This window comes from Dromaius novaehollandiae, chromosome 1 (genome assembly GCF_036370855.1).
Source record: "Dromaius novaehollandiae isolate bDroNov1 chromosome 1, bDroNov1.hap1, whole genome shotgun sequence".
In the NCBI taxonomy this organism is placed as follows: Eukaryota; Metazoa; Chordata; class Aves; order Casuariiformes; family Dromaiidae; genus Dromaius; species Dromaius novaehollandiae.
Window position 1 is genome coordinate 149,334,938 of NC_088098.1, and position 25,988 is coordinate 149,360,925.

The 25,988-nt window shown below is 42.5% G+C and overlaps 3 protein-coding genes across 8 annotated transcripts in view; 2 read left to right on the forward strand and 1 right to left on the reverse strand.

Moving 5' to 3' along the window:
• Positions 1–7,707, forward strand: part of NPAS2 (neuronal PAS domain protein 2) — a 105,399-nt gene extending 97,692 nt beyond the window's left edge. For all 4 annotated transcript variants that reach the window (XM_064502501.1, XM_064502486.1, XM_064502494.1 and 1 more), the window contains 5 exons: positions 1,579–1,773; positions 2,682–2,833; positions 3,095–3,187; positions 4,843–5,029; positions 6,215–7,707. In XM_064502501.1, the coding sequence (XP_064358571.1) occupies positions 1,579–1,773; positions 2,682–2,833; positions 3,095–3,187; positions 4,843–5,029; positions 6,215–6,412 (825 nt within the window). In that variant the 3' untranslated portion in view covers positions 6,413–7,707. The remainder of the gene's footprint in view (positions 1–1,578; positions 1,774–2,681; positions 2,834–3,094; positions 3,188–4,842; positions 5,030–6,214) is intronic.
• A 2,786-nt stretch (positions 7,708–10,493) lies between these two features.
• On the forward strand, positions 10,494–15,825 carry RPL31 (ribosomal protein L31). Its single transcript, XM_026103164.2, has 5 exons — positions 10,494–10,651; positions 11,189–11,305; positions 12,864–12,989; positions 15,105–15,217; positions 15,759–15,825. Exons 1-5 carry the CDS (start codon positions 10,509–10,511, stop codon positions 15,788–15,790), a joined length of 531 nt encoding a protein of 176 aa, XP_025958949.2. The 5' UTR covers positions 10,494–10,508; the 3' UTR covers positions 15,791–15,825.
• A 544-nt stretch (positions 15,826–16,369) lies between these two features.
• Positions 16,370–25,988, reverse strand: part of TBC1D8 (TBC1 domain family member 8) — a 50,883-nt gene continuing 41,264 nt past the window's right edge. For 2 of the 3 annotated variants that reach the window (XM_064502520.1, XM_064502509.1), the window contains exons 12-20: positions 24,053–24,338; positions 23,382–23,511; positions 23,019–23,117; positions 22,379–22,447; positions 20,792–21,032; positions 19,680–19,745; positions 18,985–19,074; positions 18,654–18,754; positions 16,370–17,342 (exon numbers count right to left, since the gene is read on the reverse strand). In XM_064502520.1, the coding sequence (XP_064358590.1) occupies positions 16,884–17,342; positions 18,654–18,754; positions 18,985–19,074; positions 19,680–19,745; positions 20,792–21,032; positions 22,379–22,447; positions 23,019–23,117; positions 23,382–23,511; positions 24,053–24,338 (1,541 nt within the window). In that variant the 3' untranslated portion in view covers positions 16,370–16,883. The remainder of the gene's footprint in view (positions 17,343–18,653; positions 18,755–18,984; positions 19,075–19,679; positions 19,746–20,791; positions 21,033–22,378; positions 22,448–23,018; positions 23,118–23,381; positions 23,512–24,052; positions 24,339–25,988) is intronic. The other variant, XM_064502527.1, reaches the window with a different exon arrangement.

The window sequence follows — 25,988 nt, forward strand, 5'->3', positions numbered from 1 at the left end:
CCAATTTACTTGGCAGAAGTTGCAAGACCATCTGTCTTTCTGATATGCAATGGCTCCAAACTCAGTGAGCAATGTTTTTAAAAGAAAACACTCGGAGCTAGTTTCAGACCTGCTGTGAGCAGCCACAACTCTGCTACTTGACTCATTTATTTGTGTCAGACATCTTTGAGATGCTGTTAGCCTACAGCACCTGAAACAAGCCATTCCTTTAGGACCATCAACATTTTCATTAATTGCCCCTCTCTCTCAACTGATTAACGTAAGCTTTGTGCCTTTTTTCTGAGTAAAACTTGGCATATGGAAATGCATTGAAAAATTAACATATTTAAATATAAACTGTGTTTTAAAAGCTAGATAGATAAGAACAAATATGATGGATCAACCCATACTTAGGCAACTGAAGAGCAATTGTGTCAGGTCTTTGGAGAAAGGTATGTTTTTTTCCCAAAAGAAATTGCAGGGGACGTGATAGTTTAGGGAATTGTTAATATAGCAATAAGCTGCAGAAAGGTGTACTAATTACTGGGCGTACCTCAGCTGTAATGCTGGGTATGAGACTGATGGATGCATAATGAAGAGAATAATTGTGATTCTGATTTCATTTAAACCATAAGTAGTTCCACTTAAATTAATAGCGTTGTATATGGGTAGTAGTGGTGAGGAATGAGAATCAGACCCAGGAATGCTTTCAACTACCAGGGAAGTGTAGCTTCCTGCAGTCCTTGGCGGCAAGAGGATATCCGACTAGGTTTGATGCATTGCAAGGAGAGCTTGTAGCATAAACATTTTATAAAAATATGCTGTTGTATGGCTATAAAAAAATGAATAGTACATAGAAAAAGAAAAAAAATCCAAAACCCTATAACTTATATAAAGAAGAAACTTATAAAGAAGAAAGTCTCATTTTGCAAAGCAAAACAGTGTGTCGCTTGCAGAAATAGTAGCAGAGGGGTTGTTGGTTTTTCTGTACAAGCCAAACACATAGAAGACCACCAGGTGACAGTTATCTGACTGGAAATCACACAAATGACAGTGACTGCCTGTTTACGTATCTGCTCTATGATAAGGACACAGCCACGCAGCTTGGACAACTCAGGCCTGCCCGTGACCTCATTAAAAAAAGACTGAACAGCCCAACTGCATATATGGTGTTGACTTTTCAGAGACAAATTCAAAAGCGGCCTTGGCTGAAAGGCAGGCTGATTTTGCTGAAGGGAGAAATGAAAGGACTGAAAAGACAGGGAATGACTCTGTTCTCTCTGGTGACGATGCCCCAGAACACCGTGACTGTACAGTGAATTGCTGTTACAAGGACTGTGCCTGCCCCACGACTTTTACCTTCAGGACACGTTTCATGAGTAATGAATACACTTTCAGAAGAAGAAAGAAGGAAAACAGACAGCAGAACTGTTAATGTAGGAATGATTTCTGACTTCCAATTAACCATAAATTTATAGTTAACTCAGAACTGTGATAACTTTATTTTAGAACATATCTTTGGATTTATCTCTGTCACCATCATTATCTGTATCTAGATAGCTGGGAGATGTGAATAAAACCTTCCCCTTTCTTTTCCAGATGTTTTTACAGCAGCCAACAGTGTCCCTGAGCTTTAGCAATATTCAACAGCCTGAGCCACAACAGCTACAGCAGAGGCCAGGGGTCATTTCTCAGCAGCAGCTTGTTCCCAGTCCTCAACTTCAAGGGCAAATTGCATCTTCACAAACAGTGAACCAGCAAGCACTGAGAGAAGCCAGTGTGATATCAAGCCAGGTAATCATTTATTTTGAACGGAGAAACATTTATATGGGAAGAAGACACTGAGCTGTTATTAAACAAGCAAGTAAAATCATGGCAGTCCCATACGTAAGGGTGTCTTTGCCTTTCCTTCCCTATTCCCTGTATAAAGGGACCCTATATAAAGGATCTGTCTACAGCCTTTACTTTACCTTAAATCCCTTATAAAAGATCCCAGCCACGAGTGTTACTGGAGCAGCTGTTTCAGCTTTAAAACGGAGCAGGGAGAGCATGCAAAGGTGTGGATGACCTATTTTCCTTCAGTTGGTCATGCAAGAAATCTGACTGACCAGACTGTAACCCAGCAATACGGGTGTCAGCAGTGCGACTTCTCAGAATAAGCTTTCACCCTGCTCTTAAGGGTAGCTCACTCTCTGAAGCCAAATTAGTTCTTGACCAGGGGCCACCAGCACAGCTAGACCTGCTGCAGTGCGGTGGCACATTGGTGGACCACATGGAAATTGGCCTGAGACTCCCAGGTTGGAGTGCAAGAGTCCCACGCAGAGAAATAAGGTTCATCTCCAGTCATTAATAAGTGAGACCCGTGAAAGCTCAGAGTCGTTTGGCACGGGTTTTTTTCTCTTACTGCAGATTTCCCAGCATCTCCAGTGTTCGTTCCTCCATGCGACGGCTGTACCTCCCTTCCCAGAACACTTGGCTCCTATTTCTGTCACCAGAGCATGCAGCAAACCTAGCTGCCCCATTATCTCAGACCCCCCAGCTGTAGCTTTTAACCTCCTATATACCCGTACGATAATGGCTCTATTAAAATAAAATGTGGATCTGCATTATAAATAGCAAGAAAAGAAAACACACACACACACACACACACACACACACGTGCTTCTTTAACAAGGTTTATCCCCCCGCCGGGATTTTTGCAGGCCCCCAAGGCAGCGAGGAGCGCGGAGCCGGCGCCGGGCGGCGGCCGCCCCCCCCGCAGCGCGCCCTTCGCCACCGCGGCGGCCCCTGGCGCCCTGCCGCGGGGCAGCACCCCCGGCCCCGCCGGCGCCTGCGGCCATGACCAGCAGCTCAGGTAGGGCCCGGGCTGGGGGGGTCTGCGGGGCCCCTGCGCGGAGGGCCGGGCCCGGGCCGGGCCGCGGCGAGCTCACGGCCCCACATGCCCGCGGGGCTGGCGGCACGCAGGGTGTGCCTGTCGCTGCCGGGAGCCGAGGTCCAGTTTCTAACCCTGAGGCTGGAGCCCTGCGGAAGCATCCCGTCTCGGCTTTCGAAGCGTGTCAGCAGTGTGGTCCTTCGCTTACAGCAATATCGGTTTTTTCTTTTTCCCACGTACCAGACTGCTGCTCAGCCAGCCTATTCAGCCAATGATGCCTGGGTCCTGTAACACAAGACACCCTTCAGACCTCAGCATGGCCGGATCCCAGGCGAAGTATGTGGCTTGTCAAAGATAAAACACCAAAGTCGCTTTTGAGGGGAAGCAGTCTTCTTTAATGAAAGATGATAAAGTAGTTATAAATACCAGGAATGTGTTACTGTGCTAAGCCTGGCTTCCAGTGCCAGGGCGAGCCTTACCCTGTCTGGTCACATCAGAAGTGATTACAGAGAGGAACGCAGCGCGTGCCAACGGTATTTCAGCAAGCCAGGGCTGGGGGAACTTCCCTCGCTCACACAGCACTTACTTGGGCGCTCGAATTTCTGAGCCACGGCGGCAAACATGAGCAAGGAGGAATTCAGCTCCGACCCAACAGAAATAACCAGGGCCAAGAGAGCTCTTCCCCTCTGCCCAGTGCGATGCTAGTCTAACTTCAGTGGAGCTGTGCCTAACCTGCACCAGCAAAACTGAAGAGCAAACAGGCCGCAGGCTCTGAGTGCTCTCTGAAGAGCTGCTAAATGAACCCCTGTAGTTGTTTCTTGCTCAAAACTCAGATGAAGGAAGCAGGAAACATCTGTCAGAAAATGCTTTTTTTTCTCTTGGCTGTTTTTTCTCATTGTACTTAATGGCAAACTGTCAATGTAATATGGCAACTGGTTGTATACCATTACTTTAAAACTGATACCTCAGGAATGTAGGTATTCAGTATCTTTTAAGCAACACTATTGCTATTCTAAGATTATTTTCAGCTAAAATTTTCTACTTCAAATATAAATACAGGGTTTTAGATCTGCTTTTAAGCATCTAAATAAAAGATGCCTGATTTTCAAACATACATCTCCCAATTCATGTATTCTGCCTGACTCACAGGACCCTTTTAGGAGCTCATGTCCTAGTATAAGTACCCAAGTTTTAGCATTTTTGTCTGACCCCTAATTTTGAACAGCTGTAGAGCAAAACCGCACCACACTATGATCTCATCAACCATTACAGGGTAAACAGAATTAGGCTGGGTTGGCAACAGCTCCATTGTGGTTTTGCCCAAAGCCTTCCACAAAACAGCAAGTATTTAAGTTTTGCTGTGCAAAAGCAGACTGGCAAGAGGAACCGAGTATTTTGTTTCTGGCCCATCCTTTATTCTAGAGGGCAGAATCTGTGTTTCTTCTGTTCCTATAATGTGGCTCATAGCTAGGGGAATTGCTGACTATACTTGGCAATTTGTACAGGAGCAGCTTAAAAAGTAATCAACCCTACCCATCTTTCTGCAAGAGATTACCACCCCCACAGGCAGTGGTATGGGAGCACAGGCAGCAGAAAAGGAGGTGTATTTACTTCGCAGCTGTTGCAGTTCCGAGCTCAGCATATTAATATAAAACCAAAGGCCATTTGCTTTAATGAGTCTGGGATGTGAATGCAGCTGCTGGAGAGAAGATATGCCTAAACCAGAATCTTCAGTAAACCTAAAAGGTGGCTGGGATCTTGAGGTGAGACATGTTCTGTCCTCCAAGTCCAGTATTGCCAACGTTCGTGCACAGCATTAAGCAGAAAAGTACTGCCAGTGATGCTGTCTTTCATGTCAACAGGCCTAGGTATTGGAACCCGTTATTAAAATGATTTGTTAAGAGTAGGGCTGTCCACGCCTGTATCCTCAGAAAAGACCTTTTTTCTAACCGTTTATTCTTGATTGCTTTACCTCTTTCTTTCTTTCTCAGATATTCTCAAAACCAACAAATGTTTCAAAGCCTGGAAGTGCAGACTTCCAGCAGCAGCTCTCCGATCGTTCTGATGGGACAAGCAGTGTTAAACCAAGGGTTCTCCACTACCCCTCCTTCCCAGCCATCCTCTCTGCTACCTATGCAACTCCAGCACCAACAGCATCAGCAACAACACTACCTGCAGGTAGGGTAGGACAAGGAGGACAACGTACAAGGCCCACACACGGAGTAACAGGGCAATTGGGCTGCGCAAATGGGGCCTGCTCACACCCTCACAAGCCAGTGGAAGCTTTGCCATGAGTTTCAGAGGGAGCCTGATCATGCCAGAGATGGCCATTTTAACGATACAAAATGTGCAAGACACTGATACCGTGTCATGTAGCGAGATAGCAAGGGAGCAGTGAGAACAGTCAGAATATTTCAAAGGAAATTACTAATCCTGTACACTGGAAATGTAATCAGATTATCCTGGATATATTTAAAGTGTATAGACTCAGAAAATTGCTGCCTTAGGATTTATTCTGTACTCTTTATTCAGTATAAAATTTGCTTAGTTTACAAGTGAAAAGATGATTTTTAATTACCGGCATCAGCATAAAATGAGATCTGGATCAGATATCTGGATCCCTTCAGTAAATTAACATATTTCCTCATCTCCACAAGGCAAAGAAGATAAATTGGAGCAGATCGCCTGGAAGAACCAGGTGAACTGAAGATGTAAAAATACTCTTTTTTTGGCTAATTCAACACATACTGATGAGGGAGGGGAGGAAAGAGATGTCCCTGTATTAACTCAGAAGGAGCTAAACTGAGCCTATAAAACCTGATCACAAACCCACTGGAGTCACTGAAAGAGTATCATCAACCTCAAATGATTAAACTCCTATTATTGTGCTGGAATCCTTATTATAGCTGAGAATTAATTCAATAACTATGTCAGATTCCATTCCCAATAAAGGCATCTGCAAAATTCACGTTAACTTCAACACTAAAAGTTTACCATTGTGAACTCACAAAAAGAAAGGGCTAAGAAGGGACCTCATGAGCTACATTAGGATCCCGTGTCATTTGTGTCTTTTCTGTCATCTGTGTCACTTCTGACATGTTTGTGCAGCAACGGATAACCTGAAAATCCTAGGCAGCCCATTCCTATTAGAAAACCTTTCTCAATGCCTAATTGTAAACTTCTTTGCTGCAACTTAAGTCCATTCCATCTAGTATTAGGTAAGCTAACCCCATGCCAAACACACAGCCTCAGAAATAACAGCCAGCAAGCTGGCAATATTTTTAAGCGCCCTGCACATTGAGGGTGAAGAGCTTTAATCTGTGACAGAATCAAACCACACAATGAATTTTATTTTGTCTGTAGGTGCAAACAGCAAGTTCTTTGCACAATGAGCAACCTGATTCTTTGCTCCTGCCATCCTACTCACCACAGCAAGGAAATATGGGGTATCATCAGACACAGCAGCAGCAGCAGCAGCAGCAGCAGCAGCAGCAGCAACTAACACCAAGAAGAAGCAATAGCTTATCGGAATCATCAAATTTACCACAGCCACTGCGATAGAGTCCCACCAAGCACAATCAATGCACGATTAGCTTTAACCAAGGGGCACACGGGGCAGAGGAGAATGACTCTGTACTTACTGTTTTGGCTTTTGCACAAGCATTTGTTTCAAAGCTCCATGACAGAAGTAGGCCACAGAGTGCAGACTGCCACAGACAGCGCTCATTCAAGGCATGCTGGGTTCAGTTTGCACTGTCTCGTGAGTACAGTATGTACTGTCAGAGCAAAATAAAAAGGAACACTATCCTGTGCAAACTCCAGCATCGATGGGAGCACAGGAGGGAGATCAATCTTTGTGTGTCACTCTAAAAGTGACCTAGCAATTCCAAAAGACTGTGCATAGACACATGAGGTACTTGGCCTTCACTGTTTCAGTTCTTCTTTTGTGTATGAAAAGCACTGCGTCAAAGGTCTATCGAGGAGAGAACAAAAGATTATTTTTATTATGATTATTGTTATTATTTTGCACAACTGCACAGAGGATGAAACCCAGGCACTTTCTGTAAAGAGAAATTTCCTTATTCTTGTGGCCAAATTAGCACATCCAATGGAGAATGAAGCCCAGTCATTGGTGAAGATACTCTACAGCTCATAACCCTTGATTTAGAATCTGAACAGTATTATGCAGCTTACCCTACCTGTTCATCATGACTAAAAACAAAAAAACACTGGACTGTTTTCTATGTGAATTGCAATTGCAAAGGAGAACTCAAATTATAAGCACAATCATGCAACTCTCCAGTAATACAACATGGATCCTTCTTCAAACTGAGTAACTCACCCACAGCAAGTCTCTGAGGAATATGCACTGTGTTTTGGCCCATTGACTTGGGATGCTGCAGACTATTACATATCTCTTTCATTATAACATTTAGGATGAATTTTCCTTTGGGGGGGAAAAAAGAAATGCACTTTTCGCTTTTTTTGTATGTTTTCTGTTGATATGTTTCTAAGAAAGATTTTATGTAATTATTAAATAAAAAGTAGTGTATTGTACAGCTGTTGTAATAATGACCTATTTCTATATAAAATAAAATTATATGGAATTATGTGGAAATTATTTTGTATATGAAATATCAACTCATTTCACAAGTATAAAGACTGTGCTTGTGCTTTTTTGTGAGTGGATATTTTGTAATAAACTAATGAACTAGAAATGTTTTTGTGGAGGGAACTACTGTTTCATGCTATATACAATTCAAATTATTATTTTTTCCATTTAATGATGGACAGTTGTCTTTATTTGTAGAATAAAATAAAATAGCTACAAGGCTTTATTGCAGGACTTGCACACATTTCTGTTTGGCTGTTCAACTATGTCATTCACTTTAGAGTTTTAATATTAGCTGTAGCCTTGCAAGATGTTTGGCACCAAGTTAACAAAAACATGTATTAATCTATGGGATCTTTGTTATATCATAGACAAACAACATAGTTTAAGAAGCTGTATTAGCTGCTAGCCAAGACAGCTTGTTCCTCCCTAGTTCACTTAAGGCTTTAAAGACCACAAGCCCTGTAGTTCCACCAACCAGTTTTAGATTAGGACAAAACACAGGGCCCAACAGGCAGCTTGAAGAGTGGTTTGACCCAGCATATACCAGGGCTCTGATCCATGTCCACTAAGCAACAGCTTCAGTGTTTAAGACATCGCTGTTCTGAGTTGTTTCGTCATACGTATCTGCTGGAGTTGCTAACATGCCCACACCACAGTCTCGTTCCGACTTTGGCATCATTGCACAGAGTCTTCTTCACGTTAAATTTAAACTGACTACCAGATGGAGCAGCCAAGGGACAGGTCTGCTTTCACTCAGCTGACTCTGTTGCAGGAAGGAGCAGCAACCTCCAGCAGAGAAGCAAGGTGGATACCGCTTAATCCACCACAGCAAGACTCAAAGGGGTGTCCCTCAAAGCCACCTGGGGCAGCTCGCAGCTGCCTGAGCCAGTATTAGCATCATGGGAGCACAAAGTCTGCTGGTGAGGGGCCTTCCCACATTGCTGTATCAAGGGTCATGTCACAGGGGTCCATGGGCTCAGTTCTGGTTTCTGTAAGATAGAGGAACAATGGAGAGCACTGGGCTGGGGGCTGGAAATGGTAAAACTTTCAGAAAAAAACCAAAAAGGTTTGCTTCTCATGAGTTCTGAAGAAAATACCTGAAAAAGCTAACAACCAACCTCCTGGAGAAAACCTGCTGGCAAAGTGATCCTGCTGCTTCTGCAGCAAGGCAGGCTGGGAGCACTCACTGGTGCACAGGCACTTCCGTCCCCACAATCCCTTCACTGTATTGTATTGAAGGAAGATGAGGGAAGCAAGTATCTGGTCTCTAGGACAGTCTCTTTACCTCCAACTTTAGGCACCAGTATGAGCTATCGGAGTTAGCCCGTTTATCTCCAAGTTCTTACATACAATGAAGCAAGAGTGACCCCACCAGATGAAAATTAGAGAGCTAAACCCTAACTCAGGTACTTTCACTTGATGTCTGAAGGAGACTCTTTTCATTGACTATAGACAAAGCTTAATGGAAGCTGGTCAGCTAAGTTGGAAGCCTAACTTCATGAATATCATCTGCTCCTGTAAGGACTTATATTGGCAAAGGGGAGGGGAATGCATTATCTGTCTGTTTGTAGGCTAAAAAGTTCATGCAGGAAAGAGGTAACAAAGGAACATGAACGTCTCAGAGTAAATACCTGTGGAAGTAACAGTTGATGGATCTCAATTACTATGATGGAAGTCACAGGAAGAGAAAATTGCTGAGAAATTGCTTTACTGTCAGGGACAGTCATAATGCACCCACATCTGTCCAGATTTACAGTGAGTATGTCCAAACCAAGCCCAACCTTAGAGCAAACACTTATCGTTCTAAAACCAGCAGTACAATAAGTAGTTAACAGGAAGCTGTAAAGGGCATGGGGTTGCCTTCCAATAAGCTGCCTTATTATGCTGTTTGGAAGGACACAGAACACTTGAGAAACAAGATTTAGGTCAATATCTAGTTTTTCATGCTCTGTCTCATTTCTCCTCTGTACACTCATTCTGATTTTGGATTGTTGCACTTGTTCCCTGTTGCATGTGCATACATGCCAGTCTTCATTTAGAAAGCTGTGCTGTTCTAGCTTACTACAGCTGAGATCTGGCTTATAGTTTCCCCGTAATCATTCAGCTCAGGTTACTCTTCTAGGCAGTCTGCCAGATGGGGCAGTTATTGCAGACTACTGCCCTATGCTGGAATACTTAAGTTTTTCCTCTATTCAGCCTTGCAACTTCTATTCCTGAGAAAATCTGCCTGCTTGATGTACAGTCCTCAAGCCAAGCTCCCTACACAATGCAATGCACAGCCTAAGAGAAAGACTCCTGAAAGACAGCAAGTAGCTAGGGAGCAGCTCCAAGTCACTGGGGTCAAACGCAGAAAGGAGGCAGGTTCCTCAGCTGCGAGGGGGCGCCTTCCTTCAAGGCCAAAGTGCCGTGAATCCTTTTCTGCAACAAGTCCCACAGATACACCAAATCGGCAGACTGGCCAGGGTGCTTGCTGTATTCACCCCTATTATGTGTGTCCCAAGCACACATGTAAGGGCAGCTCCCACCTGTCAGACAGAGTCCCCTCTGCTTACAAATCCCCCTGCAGGCCGGACCTAGGGCCCCAAGCACCTCACTGGCCGACACATCAGCTGTCAGTACTTAAGGGCCCGTGGGGGCTGCCGCACCGGCAGCCGGTGAACAAGAAAAGTACGGCCCCCACAAGGGCGGCAGCGGACTGGGGCTGCTCCAGGACCTCAGCACTGGCCCCTTCCCACCGAGGGCGCTGCCAGGCGCCGCGGGTCTCCTCAGACTGGCGCTGCGACGCCAACAGCACCGCCATGTTGCAGCTCGGCCCCAGGCCTGCGCCCGCCGCGGAGCAGCCCCTACTCCCTCAGTAGTACTCTGCCCTGCGGGCAGAGCAGGCGCAGCAACGCCGGGAGGCGGCTGGGCCCCTTCCCGGCAGCAGCCGGCTCTGCCTGCCGGCAGCGACTACCCTGCAGACCCGCTCAGCCCGCCGCGGTATCCCCTGCCCGGCCCCCTCGGTTCCCGTAGCTCTGCTCGCGCCCAGGGAGAGCACTGCGCATGCGCGCCATCGCGAGACAGTCCCGCCGCTCATCCGGGGGGGGGCCCTCGCGCAGGCGCAGTAGACCCCCAGCGGCAACCCGGAAGGGCTCCTTTGGCCCACAATCCACTGCGCGCTCCTTTCCGGCCTGCGCCCGGGCAGGGTGAGTGGCGGTCCTGAGGGCGGCCGCCCAAATCTGTCTCCATCCGCCGCGCGGACCCTGCTGCGGGAGGGTCCCCGCCGCGGCGCGAAGCGGGGGGCAGCCCTGCGCTCGGGGGCCGGCGGGGCCGCGCTCGATGGGGCTCGGACCCAGGCCCCCCACCCCCCGGCCCTGCGCTGGGGCGGGCGGGGCGCGGGCCGGGTGGCCTGGGGGACGGAGAGGGGAGGTGCGGGGGGGGGGGAGGGGGCTCTTGGGGTTGACCAGGAGTCCGGTCGCCTTGGGAAGTGGTGGGGGAGTGTCAGACGTGTCCCCCGGTCCTGACGGGGAGACGGGAGTGAAGGTTTGTAAAGTAGTGCTGAAAAGTCGCTGCTGAAAAGCTGCAGGCGGTTTGGGCCGGGTGGCGGCTCAATCTCAGGTTAGTTTCCGAGCGTGGGATCTGTGTGACTTGCAGGGAGCAAGGGAAGATGGGAGGAAGGTTGGCTCGGGAAAAGCCCAAGGGAAGCCGGATTTACGTTTGACACGTGCGCATGTGCTTTTCAGTGTTGCTCAAATGGCTCCTGCAAAGAAAGGTGGTGAGAAGAAGAAGGGACGATCTGCCATCAATGAGGTGGTAACTAGGGAATATACGATTAACATTCACAAACGGATCCATGGAGTGTAAGTTCTTGTTTTACCTCGGTGAAATTAGTCTTATGCAAAGTGGCGTCTGGAAATGGGTTCGCTGGGTTTTAAACTGTTGTGAACGGGAGTCCTCACTGGAGCCAATTCTGATGTGTGATTTTTTAGTGCCTTGTCCTACAGCTGTGTCCCCAAGGGCCAGCTCTGCACCTGCACAGATCTGTGCAAGTAAATGGCTTTCGGGAACAAGCTTGTTTTCTTCATGAGTGTCCTTGGATTTAATTTGACATTAGAGCTGTTTACCTCTGTGCCAAAGTCCTAATTCTTTCCCATCTGAAGTTAAAATTTAGTCCACTGTATTTAGTTTATAGAAGCTAAATACCATTGTAATCAAATATTTGGTTCTATGCTTATTGCTGAATTGTGTGAGGTGTAAACTGGGATATGATCTGACTTAAACAGTATTCATTGGTCAGTGCTGTGTAGTTAAGAGTAACTTTGTCAAAGTGTTGAGGAGGGCTTGTTGTGAAACTGTTGTCTCTTTTAGATGCTCTTTAAATCTATATGGCTAAAGTCACATGGAAGAAAACTGTATCCAAAGCAAAACAATTACCTATATTGCTAAAGTTAACTTACAAGAGAGTAAGAGAGAGATGAGTCGGGCTATTTTAAAACCACGGGTAAGGGTAGGAGACACTTGAAGGAATGTGTTCTGGCTTTGCCTGTTGATTGTTTGTGGCAGTTCATTTTAATCTTAATGCTGATGATCCTGTTTTAAGGTTCTCTCATGTATTTGGGCATAAGGGGTGAAACACTTTTTGTTTAGTGCTTCTGTCACTTGTGATCACTCCTCCTCACCCCCGCCTTGATTTCTAGCACTAAATATCGAAAGTAGCATACAAACTAAAAATAATCTGCTGTGGGACCTCTGACCTGATGCTAGCACCATGCCACAGTGTGAGTATAACATATACAGCAAGACATTCAAGTGCAGCTGTGGCTTTTAGTCTAAATGCATGGTCTTGCAAAATTTATCAATAACACGAGCCTAGCTGTATGCGCAAAAGAACAGTTTTGGTGGTGGTATTAATGTAATCCTGATAATGCACATAAAGTACCTATAAAATAATATTTAGCAGAAACTGTTATTTATAATAGGACCAGTTTTGTTCCTTTGCCACATATTTTAATACTGACATAGTTCCTTCAGGTTTGCATTACCATTGTTGCACCGTTTCTTGTCGACTACTCAAGAGTATCTGTGAAAACTCATGTCTCTTCAGTGGTATTAGCAAGAAGTCTTTAATGTCAGAATGCTAGAAAAGAGTCCTAAGACCTGAAAGATCTTGGAGCTGCAAAATTGTACTGAAATTATTCCACGTAATTGTATGTGGTTTCTGTTAGGACAGACATTAAGGCTAGCAGGTATTTACTACAGTAAAAGTCTGATCATACTATCTTGCAGCTAAGGCTGTCGAACAATGAACAAAATTTCTTGGGCTGTATGTTTAGAGAATGATGTTGGTTGAATGCCGCAATGAGTATCCAGTGCTGGGAGTTTCCGGAAGTTGAAGAATTGCTCTTGTGTTTGTCCTAGGGGCTTCAAGAAACGAGCACCACGTGCTCTCAAAGAGATCCGAAAATTTGCTATGAAGGAGATGGGTACTCCTGATGTTCGCATCGACACCAGATTGAACAAAGCAGTCTGGGCTAAAGGAATAAGGTACGTTTCTGCAATTTTCCTTATCGGATGAGAAAGGATCTTGCATCTGTGTATTTGGAGGCGCAGGATTTGGAGGGGTAGAAAAATTTGTATCCTTCTTGTTGTATTTGCCTTTTCTTTGCAAATGTTTCCTTTCTTACAGTATGCATGAGTGCGTAGAATCAAGGCAGGGGCTGTTTAAATTTCTTCTGATAGCAAAGCTAATTTTTCCTTCACCTTTGTGTTCTGCGGAGCTCCCTCACTGAACTTGTAGCAAAGCTCCAGTAAACTCTGGGATCAGAAGATCTCTTCTCTTCCTCTTATAAGAAGGAACAAAAGGAAGAAGGAGGGGATGATGAGGGTTTGGCCACAAAACTATTGGGGTAGTGTAACGTTCACTGTTGGAGCAGCCTAGCTTTTTAGTGATATCTAAAGTCCCAGGCTAGGTACCTGGGATTTGTGTTATGTGTCTGAATAGAGTTACATATCTAAGCATACTAACTGACAAATGCTACACAAGATGTTGAGGTATGTTTCAAATAGGGCCATTAAGCTTGTCTTGAAAGTACAAATGATAAGTAGTTTGGGGGCAGAGAGAAAACTTACATGCCAAATCAACTACCTTTTAACGCATCTGAAGATGGCCTGAAGGGTATTGACTGTGAGGAGTGGGACCTCTTAAACTGTAATAAAAAGTAAATTGGCAGAAATAGATACTATAAATGATGAACCAGTTACCCATGAACAGACCTCACTTTCAGCCCGTGTCTTCCAAGAATTAGATGCCCAAGTCTAGCCATACTGAGTACTTGCAACACTGACCTGGAGCTTTGTGCTTATGCCAGTCATTTCTTAACAGAGTGGGAAGACATGACTAGTAGTTATTGGGTGTTCTGAATTTGGGTTCTCTGTCATTCCTGTTAAGCTGTTTCATTTCAAATACAATGAATGGAGTATTGAGCCAGATAACAGCGTATCCGTGGAGTTTAGTAGTGAAGCTGCTAACGACTTCCGTCATGATATTAATGTATAGAAGTACATTCTGTGGAGCAGGGAATCACCACAGCTGTGTTTCCAATGTGAGTGAGTTCACCTGCAGCATCTTCCTCTCGAATGATAAGGGGAGGCAAAGATCAGATTGTTAGCTAGTGCGATGATCAGTGCTATAAGCAAAGTAGTAAAAATGCCTTCAACTCCACTGAGGAAGGGGGAGAATTGAAACAAGTTCCCATGTCTTAATTACTGTGGTCAAAAAATGCTGTGTGCTGGGTCTGATTTAGTAGATGTGCTCTGAGAACATAGAGCAAGGAGGAATTTCCTTCTCATATTTTATGGAACAGAGTACTTGGAGCAGGAGTTTCCTGAAATTGTAAGCTTACTTGAGGTAGGAAGGTCCTTTAAAAATGGTGTGGACAGAATGTTTTGTACTTTCCCTCAGCAGTTCATTTTGGGCAGTCTAAGGGGAGGAAACAAAGCTATGACTTGCTTGCAAGAACAAAACCTTTTACATAATTTAGTGGTTGTTCCACAGGCTTTGTGAGGAAGAAATGTTGATAGATTGTATGACTATAAATAAGACCTTGGTTCTACTGCTCTAATGCTGACTTGAATTCCTGCCTGACTTCTGGCATACAGCTCGGGCATTACAGCTCAGGCATTACAGCTCTGACAGAGGCATCAGGCTTTCAGAACAGGATTTTTTTGTTTGCTCAGTATTTTCTATTTAAGTAGAAAATGCATGTCACTAACAGCTGCTTGCTGATCATCTTGATGCTTTTCATAGCATTTTCCTAGGATCAGTAGTGGGCTGCTTGTGCACTTCCACCTTTGACACTCTGGCTGGATTATGGGCCCTCATTTTATTCAGGGCTCAATTAACTCTTACGTGCTCACTTTTTAAAAAAAGAGATGGTAGATGCTCCTCTAAGGCAAACAGTACAACTCTCTCTTTTTAAGGTGCTAAGACAGGTGTAGGCTTGACTCATCATGTCTTTGTGCAAGTATATGAAGCTTAAGCATTTGCAGGGTTAGTAACCATGGAGGAAAGAACCTTTACTTTCTCTTCTATAGTGAACTGGAATGTTTCCATACGTATTTCACTGAAAATTAAACTATATAAATATCACCTCATTGTAGGAATGTTCCTTACCGAATCCGTGTGCGTTTGTCCAGAAAACGCAATGAGGATGAAGATTCACCAAACAAGCTGTACACTCTGGTTACCTATGTACCAGTCACAACCTTCAAAGGTAAGTTTGCATGCTCTCTTTCTTCCTCCATGCCACGTTTTTCTGAACAAGTAGTGCAGTCAGACTGTTCCTCCTGCAATGCAAAATTCATGTGAAAAGCATGTTGAGGGGGTCTGACTGCTGGCTTACCTAGCTCTGTTATAGAGGAGAGGGTTGCTAGCTTGCTTCATCAGCATTAAAAGCTAAATGCAGATTTTAGTGAAGTGTTACACACGAATTTTGAAAGAATGAGAAACACTGATCATAATTGTTAGGGTGATTTAAGGTTCATGTTTTCATATACAAAGTACGTCCTCTGATGTCACCAACTCGAGCAGGTTGAGGCTGTTTGTCAGCTGAAAAATACCTTATTTGCAAAATTGATTTAATATGAAATTTTGTGTTTTAATATTTGGTGAAACACATGCCTGTCTGCTTTGTTCTCTCAGAAGTAAAGCAACAAACTAGCTTTCAAACTGCAGGTGCACTTTATTGTGGAGATTTGCATATATATAGGGAATTGTCCTGGTAATAGATGATGATAAAATTTTTTGTTTTGCAGGTCTACAGACAGTCAATGTGGATGAAAATTAAACTTGAATTTCATTACAATAAAACTGTAAAAACAATGTTTATTGTGACTAAGGTTTCTTGCTGACCACTGTCTTTGAGCTCTCGTTCCATGAAGCATTCAGCAGAATAGGTGATGAGCTCTTAAACTATCTTGCTTTTTGGGGGCTTGCACATAGTGGTATTTTTTCAATTAAAGATCTTTTAGACTTCTGTTATCTGTGAATGGAATGAGGAGGAGGTGCTAATGTTTTTTGTGTTAGTGGCAAAGTCCCAGCTTTTGATCTGGTGGGAATTAAGAGCCATTACACAGGGATTTTAAGTTAAGGCCAAGTTTGCAAAAAGATGGTCTAGCATTGATAAATTAGATCAATACTTCACAGCTGTACTCTGGTGCAGCTAACTTCTCTCTAGATACGGTCTCCTGCTGGTCTTCTAGGTAGAATCAGCAGGCTCCTCCCAAGTAAGTCTGTGCACTACACTGAAAGATGGGATTTAGACCAATGAATTAAGTGGGTAATGCGCTAGCTCAGGGTATTGTTTTAATGAAGTAGGGATAAGGGCACTTACCTTCTGTCAATGAAGAAATACTGTCACTGCAAGTCTAGTACAAAAAGGGTTTATTGAAAAGTGCATGTTTTCACAGACCAACATCAAAAGCACAGTCCATGTACACTTAACGTTTTAGCAAGACATACAAACAGGGATACAGTCAAATATATTAAAACAGTTTCAATTACCAGCATTGAAACAAGTTTTCAGTATTAGTGCAAAAAAGGCAACCCAAACAAACTGCAGACAGTAGCTGAGAAGTGTTTTCCCCTGTTTAAAAAAAAAAAAAAAGAGAGAAATGGAGCCAGCCAATGCTCTCCCAGTACGGAAGAGGGCTGCAGCATCTTCACACTGCAGACAGATGTTTCCTTTTACATTCAAAACAAGAACATAATTAATAAATCAGTGGCACAAAACAATCTACACACCCTTTAGCTTTTAAAGCTCTTAAACTGAAAACCACAGACCAACAAATTGTTTATCAAAAGTACACTGCTAACTGAAAGCCTTTTACAATATGTGCTTTGGCATAATTTCAGTGCATTTCATTTTGATGGGTTTGCTGCTACTGTGTGTTCAGTTTTGTATGTTCACCTCGTGACTGGCAGCTCATTCCATTTGTTTTGAGACTATATTGATTTAGTTTTGCATTCTCAAGTTTTGGCTTCAGTTCTAAGGGTTTTTCAAAGAAATTAACTAATGACTGTTCAGTCAAGAGGGATGCCAAAATATGTTCAAAAGAGACAGTCCAGTCCCCTTCAGTCACAGGTGAAGATTGACAGTCTTTGTGAGGGGTCTTCACAGTGTCAGTAAAGACAGCATCCTGGTCTGAAGCAGAAGCCTCGGGCTGCACGTCCTCAGTAAATTCATCTGATCCGCTCCCCAGGCTGGTGCCTCTTTGTCCTACTTCTCCAATCTGAAGTAACAGTGTGGTCACAGTGGCAATGGCTTGATATAAATCATTCTCCTCTGGATCTTCATGAAACATGCTATACAAGGTTTTGCAGAATTGAATGAATTCCCTCTGGAAAGCATGAAAAACTGTAAAATCAAGCTACTGAACAGCCACAAAAAACAGTAAGACTCAGAGGGCATAGTGCTGCAAACAACTGCAGAGTGCTATGTACAGTCATGCTCATTTATAACTTACCTGCTTTAAAAAAAAAAAAATGTTAGCAAAAGGATTTTGACCTCCACTGATTGCAGCAAACCTTGGTACTGCAAATCAAAAGGGAAACAGTAAAAAAGTATTCTGCTGTCTTAACCAGAACAAGAGTTTAGGACCACACAGATGAATAGGGCAAGTGAGAGGATTCAATCCATTATGGTAGAAAACTAGGATGGCTGTTACTCAGAATAAATTATGACAGAAATGGCCACCCAAAGGTCTGCAAGCTTTTTCTCCACCTCTTCCCAATTCATTTTCTTCTAATAACAACATTCAGACCTCTTCCCAGCCCATTCCCTTCTCACCTTCCCTCATTTACCCATCACACATGTCTCCCAGGCTGTAAGACAATGTTTATATATCCTGTTAGGAAATCTGTGAGCCCTAGATGTTCATACAAATAATAGTAATTCAGTTTGGAAGGGACCTCAGGAAGTTCAATGGAATGATGGCTTTATGAGAGACTATGCAGCCCTGATGAGCTGAAAGATTAGGCATGGCACCATTTAAAAATGGGTGCATCAAAATGCAGCATCAGCACAGAAGGGATTCTGGGTGTATTCTCACCTTCCTTTGCCTATCCATTCATACATCTTACAAATACAGGAACTACACTGGGGGGCTCTGTATATCAGCAACATAAACAAGGCCCTACTGGCTTTATGAAAGAGATGGTAAGATGCCAGAGCCTTCAGCTGTCTCACACAGTTCTAGTCAGCATTTGGCTAAGCTGGGGCAAGTCCCAGGTAATGATGGACCGGGAAAAGAGTTACTGATTTAGTGGAAAACAGGTCCTGAAAGGCAAAACAGCAACATGCATTCTCTAAGCTTACAGGAATGCTCTGGGCTTAGGAGGAGGAGTTTTTTCCAGCTTGAACGATCTGTTAAGCCATGAAATTCTTTCTATTCACCAGCCAGTCTGAGCAGGGGGAGCCTCTAGAAAAGTAGCAGAGAGCTTGTAAACATGATACCCTCTCCCTGATTCAGAACAGACATCCTAGACATCTAAAAGACTGAATCTAAGTTTAGGGTTAAATAACACACACACAAAAAAAAAAAGAAAAGAAAAGGAAAAAGGAAAAAGAACTAAACAGTTGCTTTTAGTCGCATCATTTTTGAGTTCCTTCCACTTCTTTACAAATTGACTTCAGTCGCTGGTATACATACCTGGCTCATTTTTGGCAATTCCTTTTCAGTTTTAGCATCCTTTTCTTTGGCTAGATCCCTAAGCATCTGCTTCAATTGCTTTTGGTAATCTACTGCATCCCCTTGTGTGGAACAGACACAAAGAATTAGTTTTATTATTATTTATTATTGTTAATTAATAATAATTTTATTATTTATTATATTATGTATTGTTAGTATTTATTATTTTTAAGCCCACTACAATACTTATTTCAAAATAAAACCCAGGGAGTGGAAATAAGTGAATGGGGATAACAAATGGAAAGTTGGATAGCTCATATGCACATGCATTAGAGAACCATTTCAGACATACCATTTGTTTTTCCAATAACTAGTGGTCTTGAAGTTGACAGCAAAGGATTCTTTAATGGTGACTGACTGTCTCTCTCATTTTCTGTGAGAGCTAAAAAACAAAAAGTCAGAAATGTAGTGACTGATCCTTCAAATGTTACCTAATGGCTATGCTTTTAAAATAGTTGCAGAAAGCAAAATAATAAGGCAAGAGTGAGTGTTCTTTAAACAGTACTTCGTTAAAGCATAGTGTAAAATTATGTTAAAATAAGATTGGTGCTGCAGTGAAAGAGCAGGAAGTTTGCCAAGAATGGCACATTAATGGAGAACTTTGCACATTAGAAAAGCTACAACAAAATTGTGTCATATAAGCAAAACAGGATCAAACTGCAATAAGGAGATTTCTAACGTAAATGGAGTGCCAGCTATTCAGAAATGTTTTCCAATTCATACTTTGTCTGGAAGTAGCCACATAATTGACTGCAAAACATCTCAGACTGCAGCATCTTAACATTGTATATCTAAAAATTTCACCCCCCCAAAAGTTCTGACTGGAGTGATTTTTAAATTCCAGTGAATGTAATTACACATGCAAATCCTATGTGCTCCCAGCTAAAGGAAGCAAGATAAGGTTCTTCATTAAGCAGCCTTTCCCAAAAGTTTTAAGCCAGAAGTTGTGAGGAAAGTTAAGTCCTCTTTTTCTTTCAAATTTCTTACCAGGTGGGATATGCAGCTTATATAATAGCTTTATCTTTTCATTCATTTCTCCATTATACATAACATCTGCAAGAGAGAAAGAAAAAAACAAGAAGGAAGTGGACGAGAGCATTTACTTCTATAGTTTAAAATAAATCGGTCATCTCTGTGCACAAAAGATAATTGTTTGCACGGACAATACATGCAAACACATGGCCAGTATATTACATGGAGATATTTAAGTTGTGCCCAGTCAATGAGGAACAGCAGGTGACAACCATCTGTTTTGTTCTTTGTTCTTGTAAAATAGACTGGGAGTACCTAACCCTATGGAATTTAATCATCTTTTAAAAATACCAAAAAGGATGTCAGGGAATCTAGCAAAGGCTGTTTGTTGCCACAGATTAACAAGAATGTGAGAGAGGAGACACAGAACTCCTTTCCTTTGGGGACATATTCTTAGTATTTCTTCTCTTCAGCCCTGGATTTTACTGAACCTTTGAGTACTGATTCATTTTTTTTCAACTTAAGGTCAGGCAATAGTTATGTGTCACTTTTATCTTCAGCAAGGTTTTTTAATGGGTAGTCTCATCTCATTAGAACAGCTGAAGGCCTGGAGAACAACTCTATCACGGCTCTCAGTCCCTGCTGGTCATATGTTTCTGTTCTGCTAATTGTTGACATATGGGTCAAGCAACAGTCTGCTTTATGAGATTACGACTAAAGTCTTCAAGAAGCAGTTAAAAACACGTATGCTGAGGTTACAAGGGCTGAATGCAACAAGCAGGTAGAAGAGAGGACTTAACAGCCTTCCATACAGACCCAAATGTAAGTTTAATTATGCTAAAATATTTTCGGCAAAATTACTACTATGACAAATAAAATATTTTAATAAAATCTTCAATCATGTCATTAGGTTGCTTTTAATTCTAATGTACTTCAGATGATTGAAACAGTGAAAGTCAGTAAATATCACTAGTTATGTTAATTATATGTCCAAGAAAAACATCCGTTTATATCCTCTTCTCTCAGTCATATCACATTTTAAAATCCATGTCCCACCTAAATGCCACCCCCATCTGTCCACCTTCCACCCGGTGTGACAGCTGGGTGTCGCAGAGAGAGGGTGATACCTAAGCAGCTAGCAAGCCCCTTGAATTCAATGAGCTGGTCCATGTTTTCATCCAGGAGTCGGAACATCCTTTCAGCGAGAATGTCAGTGTGTTCCCCACAAGTCCACGGCGAGAGAAGTTTGTAAAGGTTAGTGAACTGCTGGGAATCTATTCTGTACTGCTCAGCGTAAGGTCTGCTAGGGTCGTGTCGCTCAACAACTGGACTCGTCATTTCCCAGTAACACCTTATTAAATGCTCTCTCTAGGAGAAATCAAAGGCAGTAGAGAAGAATTACAATGTGCGCTATCAAAGAGAGTGCGACTGGCAGAAAAAAAGCATTCACATCAAGGAAACGATCAAAATTCTTTGCGTGTGTGTGGTGTTATGATGATACAAAGACCATTCCTATGAGGAAAAAGGAAAGTATGAGTCTTTAATTAGAGCAGCCAAGCTCCCTCATGATTTTCAAATTCACTGCAGGCTACTGAAACTCTATTAGCCACATCTGGCCCAGGATGCCTCTAACCATCAAACAGCACAAGGGATTAGAGAAAATTTAGGATGTCATACACACTCCACTTGTTTATTTATTCTCTCTGACCTCTTTATTTGGATACTGTTCCTATTTGTCTTGCTTTAGGGACCAGTTGATATAAAACAGAGTCCTAACAAAATGAATTGTCCCGGGGAAGGAAAGGGCTAAGGAAAAAAGAACCATGAAGAAACCAAATGAGAAAAGAGAAGGAGAACGAGCGAGTCAAAGATCAAAAACACAGCAACACAGAACAGGAGGGAAGCACTGAAGAGCAGGCCATCAGCAGCACCCTCTTATGACAACTGATGGAGGGAGGATAAAACTGCTCTTCTCCACAAAGTTATACAGCATTAAGAACATACTACAATAACTTTCTCAGTTGCCCAGTATTTAGGGCAAAAAAAAAATCAGTTAGGTAATTACAGTATTTGTCCTTTACAGGTGATAATTACATGACTGGAGCTCTAAATCAAGTATATTTGCACAAGTTCAGATGTGTCTGTCTACAGGTGATTGTTTTATAAGAATCCGTGAAAAAATTCTCCAGTTATCCCACCCAGTTTTGTCAATCAGCATCCTGATGTAAAGGAACTGGAATAGAAACTACTTTTAGTTGTAAAATACAGTTTTTAGAAAATGAACAAATAGGAAGGGCACAAGTTCTGCCCCCTGGAGAACTGAGAGTCTGTCTTTAAAAGTATTAAGAAAGCAGGACTTAAAGTACTGCAGAGCTCTCAGTGAGCAGAGCACCATGTTACTAAGTTTTGTGAAAATGACCAGAACCCAATTTCCCACAGAACATTTCCAAGCAGCAAGTTAGAAAGGCAACACTGAAGTAATTCTCATTTGAATGACCAGTACATTAATACTGCTCTTTAATAACTGGACAACCACATAAAGGACAAAATGACAAGGTCCAGTTTAAGATCTCCTCTAAATAATACCACACAGGCAGATGAACCCTCACAGCAATTCCACACACAATGTCCGATTCAGCTCTGCTAAGCAAAGGCTGGAAATTACACCCAGAAGCCTCAAATAGCTTCATCCTCAACTTTTCAAGTAGACAGACCTTGAACAAGTCATACAATTCCTCTAAATCTTCAGGAAGAATAGAAATATCTGGGATGACGACTCGGAGCTTAAAAAGAAAGAAAAAAACCATGTCAGTGACAACCCCTTCTACTGTCATCATTGACACAAGCAGGCCCATTGAGCTCTCCCAGTGATGGTGCTGATGTTGTACAGCTGAGAACTGGAGTACTGAAGGTCCTTGTAACTTCTCCCCCTCCCTTAGATTCCCTGGTTGGACAAACCCATGGAAGAGAAATCCCTCAAGGGCTATTAGAAACAAAAACAGGAAGTCCCTAAGCTACAGGTCACAAGAAGCTGGGGAAGCCTCACATCATGCTTGCTCTCTTCTTACGTTGTGCCCTGGGCATCTGCCTAGGGCCACTGTCAGAGACAGGACACTAGGTTAGACTGTTCTTCAGGCTGATCCAGCAGGCTGTTCTTAATGTTTTAACAGCCCTGGAAAATAATGCACTTAGCTGCCAGAGAAAAACAAAAACATCAGCATCTGAGAAAACGTTTTTTCCAGAGTCAGCAACAAGTCTTCCTTTTCTCATGATATGGTGCCTTAAAAAAAAAAGAAGCTAACTTGCAGTGATTGGGGTGTCAGACTACTACAATCTAAACAATATCCTACTCACCACATTTTGCTTGGTTGTATCTTCATGGCTTTGCAGAACACGGATTCTGTGTTTGTAGCGCATGTGTTCTATCTGTTCCACAGAGTGGTCTCCAAATTTCTAGGATGGAAGAACAGAATTTTATTAGACTGGAAATGCAACTTTGAAAATTTTGCAAGTCCTTAAAAAAAACATGGGTTAAAGTATATTCAGTCTTTTATTCATCTAACAATGTAGGTATTTATACTACACCTAGCACTGTGCATTTGAGCACATATTCAAGGATTCCTTAATGATGTGCATCAACTATCAAAATATCCATGATGAATTTAACCTTTTAAAATTATAATTTATCTGACCAATAGGCAACAAACTGTATTTTACCTCATAGGAATCATGAATTAGGTTAGCTATTTCAGTCACTGGAGTGGCTTCCTGATCATCACTGAAAAATGCATGGTGATTACCAATAGGTGGCAGAGGGCTTTCTTCATTTTTAACATGCTCTAAAAACCTAAAGGGAACAAATACAAGCAGTATAGAATACTTCGCAGTACGCTCTTCTCAAGGCATAATATAAAAAAGCAAATAAGCGTTATGGCTCAGCCTTAGCAGAAATAAACTGTTTTTTTAGGCTGCGAGGCTTGTCAAAAATGCCTTAATTATTAGTCATCCCAGGAACTGCAAGCCAGCCAAATGACTAAATTTTGCCCAAGGAAGAAGAAAACTTCTGTCTCCTTGAAGTCTGGAGCAGGAAGCTCGTCACTCTAGGGAAGACACTAAGAGCAGCAGTAAATATTGCACATTGACGCAGCCAATGCATGTCTCGGCACTGCCAGGAAATTTCACAGGACAACTATTCGTCAAATTTACAAAGCCTATTGTTTAAGGCAGACACCGAGAAAGCCGAGAAAGCCGCAGCAGCAAGTTAACACAAGGGTACTGCCTGTGTGTACAGAACGCCGTTGTTATGACAACGGCATCCAAATGCCTTTGTTTTAAAGCAGAAGGCTTTGTAATGGAAGTAACACTGGAAATCAGATGCATGACAATACCTGCTCAGAATCATCAGCGCCTGTCCATCATCCTTGCTGTTACACAGATCCACTGCATTGGCTTCAAGGATAGCCAAGCCTAACTGAAAAATGGCTTTGATCCCATCATAGAAAAAGCAGTCTACCACATTCACGGCACTTTCTAAAGGCATGATACTGAGGAAAAGGGTAAGGAACCACGAAAGAGAAATGGAAGCTAAGGGAGTCAGATCCTTCATATGCTCCGCCAGCTCTGGAAGTTGCTCTTTTATAAGCTCTTCAAATACCGACTGGTCTACCTGAGCACCTGCAAGTCAAAGAAACAGCATTAGCCAGGACTGAAGCAAGAAAAATTGTTCTTTAAAGCTAATGATCACTGTCAGCTATCAGCTGCAAGACTTTTGTGACATTTAAACTGACAAGATATGCACACACCTACAATGAAAAACCCCGTTATCTTCTTGCTGTGATCTCAGCCCCAGCCCTAATGTCTGCACTCGTTACTATGCATCTTCCTGCAAAAAGACCAGGTCGATTTCTGCTAAGTGCCTTCAGGGTGCTATAAAATAGTAATAGCAGCAGCTGTTGGTTTTGGCTAAAAGGGCACATAATAATTAAGTGCTAGCAAAAACAATTTTGCAGCGTTTTACTGTTCAGCTTGGGACCTATGCAATGAAAATAAAGGAGTACACATTCCTCTCCTCCAGCATATGTACCCAAGAAAGTGAGCAGTACAGCTTTCATTCTCTCGGTAAGAAAATACAAGACTATATCAAAGATGGGTACATACACCAAGCAGGAGGAAAAATATTATACATATATATTTGTATGTATGTGTATATATAGGGTTTTGGTTTTGTTTTTTTAAGAACAGAAGTTTTCTGCTAGTCCCAGATATAAGTTTTCCTGACTGTCCCAGCCAGTCTTTCCAAAAGGAGCACATCTGAGCCCAGTTCCTTCTGTTTTAGCTACTAGATCCTGTTTTGTCAGCAGCTATTGTAGAATCAATATAATTTCATAAAGTTGAAGTGGCTTGTGTCTACAAATCACATCTGCCAGGAGTTTTGACTGAAGATATTACTAGCTAAAAATGTTTCCTGACTACAAAAAGCAGTTAGCGTTTCAATTATTTTATGTCTTTCTTTTGAAATTACCTCACGTAGATGTTCTTTCTCATTGTCCATATTCTGCTAATATTAGGAGACAAGTCTGATTGCTACGAAAGGGCCGATACATATATCCCTATTGCTCAGAACTACTGTTGCCTAAAGGCAGGATACAACTTGGATACTTCTTGGCAGAGAGACAGCATCTTGTGGTTTTGCATCCAGATCATAAAAAAATATATATATAAATATATATATTGCTCCATCTTAGAACTTCTCACAATAAGCCACAAAAAGCTTCCACTAGTGGCTGAACAAGCATTACAACATCACAAGTCAAAACTAAATGCCCAGAGACATGCAAAGAGTTTTTGAGAAACACATCAGACATGGTGCTTGCTCTGAAGAAAAAGCCTTCTCATGTCAGATGATCATAAATAAGAAGGGTAAAGAAAATAGAGAAGAAAAAGCAATAGGGTTACTCAACAGAATGCATTTGGGGGGGGTATTTCAATTTTTTTTTGTCTTTTGTTTTAAAGCAGGCTTAATACAAACAATTTAATAGCCACAGTTAATGCACGTGAAAAAAGAAAAAAAATAGAGAAGGTTTTTAGGGGTATTTGAAGGATACAGAGACAGATTGGCAGAGGTATAGAAAAATCATTCCAGGTGAAGAGGCAGCATGGGAGAGAGCGGCAAAAGCAGAAGGTTAGAAGAAATGTGAAATGCTGCCCAGATCTTTTGCTGAAGATCACATTATAATTAAAAGTTGACACCACAGACAAAAGTCAAGCGGGTCTATTCAAAGTTACTTTTATGCCCTCCCTCTCTTTAGTCATTCAGTAACCACG